At 44.9% G+C, this 1,313-nt stretch overlaps 1 protein-coding gene across 1 annotated transcript in view; it reads left to right on the top strand.

The window, feature by feature from the left end:
- The first annotated feature begins 219 nt into the window (after nucleotides 1–219).
- The window catches only part of E2F8 (E2F transcription factor 8), a 40,762-nt gene continuing 39,668 nt past the window's right edge, over nucleotides 220–1,313 (top strand). Inside the window, exons 1-2 of the mRNA XM_005427362.2 lie at nucleotides 220–235; nucleotides 876–996. Coding sequence (XP_005427419.2) covers nucleotides 220–235; nucleotides 876–996 — 137 coding nt within the window. The remainder of the gene's footprint in view (nucleotides 236–875; nucleotides 997–1,313) is intronic.

Here is a 1,313-nt window from a genome sequence, read left to right as displayed (position 1 = left end):
TCACTGTGATGTGACACATGAGACTGCATCAGTCACATCGTGTAATGCCATGCTGGAATAGCACGACATAACCAGTGCAACTAAGGACAACATGAAAGGTCCCCTCAACTAGGAAAAAAAAAAACCAAAAAGAAGAAGAAGAAAGTGCAGTCTCTGGAAGTTCCTGTGCATTAAATGCTCCAGCTTTAAACATCATGGAAACAGCCTCTCTAGGCAAACATGGGAGGATCTATTTGTAGGTAGTACCTAGTACATGCCCGCAACCTAAGACCATGCGTTATAGGTATTTAGTGTCACTGCCTAAGTTAGCTACATTAAGCTTCATATATTAAAAAAATATATATTAACAGGAGGAAAAAATGCATTCTGAGGCTTAAAGAACCATTTCGAGTCAGCCACAAACCAAAACATTTTTGAATATCTAGACTTAATTTTATTTATACTACCTCCAGTAAAAATAAGTGTCACTTTTTAATCTCTGCGTATATCTGACTGTGGAAATGGATCTATTAACAAATTTAATTTAATGCCAATTAATTGGCATTACATACAAAACAAATACTTCAAGAAGAAAAAAAGGTAAGGTTTGCTGAGGCAATCACCACATAGCCAGAGACACTGAAACCAACAAAAACCCCAAGTGATTCAAAACCGGTGTTAGCCCATTCTCCCATCACAGCAACATTCAAAGCCCCCAGTCGGGCTCTAGACCATGCTGGGCTGCAACTGACCATCCTGTCTGAATGAGCAGCTCTAAGAGCTCAGAGCCTGCACCTGACCATGGCTTGAGCACATTAACACTCTCAATGAACCACAGGTGAGTTGATATTCTTAAATTTAAGCTATAAGGGCTCCACCTGGGTATGTCCTTCCAGGGTCCATCCTCAACACACAGTTCCAGAAAGGTCCGCACCTGCACAGAATGCCTTTCGCATTTACCTCGCTGGACACCCAGATCCTCAAGGACGCCGCCTGGCCGCCAGTCCTCCATTCAAAGTAAAGCAAATTAACACAACTTTCGGGGGTTTTCTCGTTAAAATGTAAGCAAACTCGCAATAGCGGGAATTTTTAATTCCCGCAACTGCCCGTGTTTCGGGACCAAGAAAGCAAGAAAATCCATAAGTTCTTTTTTTTCCACGGGGGGGGAGCAGAAGCCCCGCAGCCTGTGAGTCCCACGGCTGTGTGAGGGGCCAGACAAACCCCCACGAGTCTGGGGACACCCCGGCCGCGGGCGCCCCTCTGCCCGGCACACGGCCACAGCTAAAACAGCAGCAATAATGTACAAATAATCACAGAGGGCAGCAGCAGCACCC

This window comes from Geospiza fortis, unplaced genomic scaffold, assembly GCF_000277835.1.
Source record: "Geospiza fortis unplaced genomic scaffold, GeoFor_1.0 scaffold165, whole genome shotgun sequence".
In the NCBI taxonomy this organism is placed as follows: domain Eukaryota; kingdom Metazoa; phylum Chordata; class Aves; order Passeriformes; family Thraupidae; genus Geospiza; species Geospiza fortis.
The sequence above is the reverse complement of the archived record's forward strand: the minus strand, read 5'-3'. Positions and strand labels throughout refer to the sequence as shown.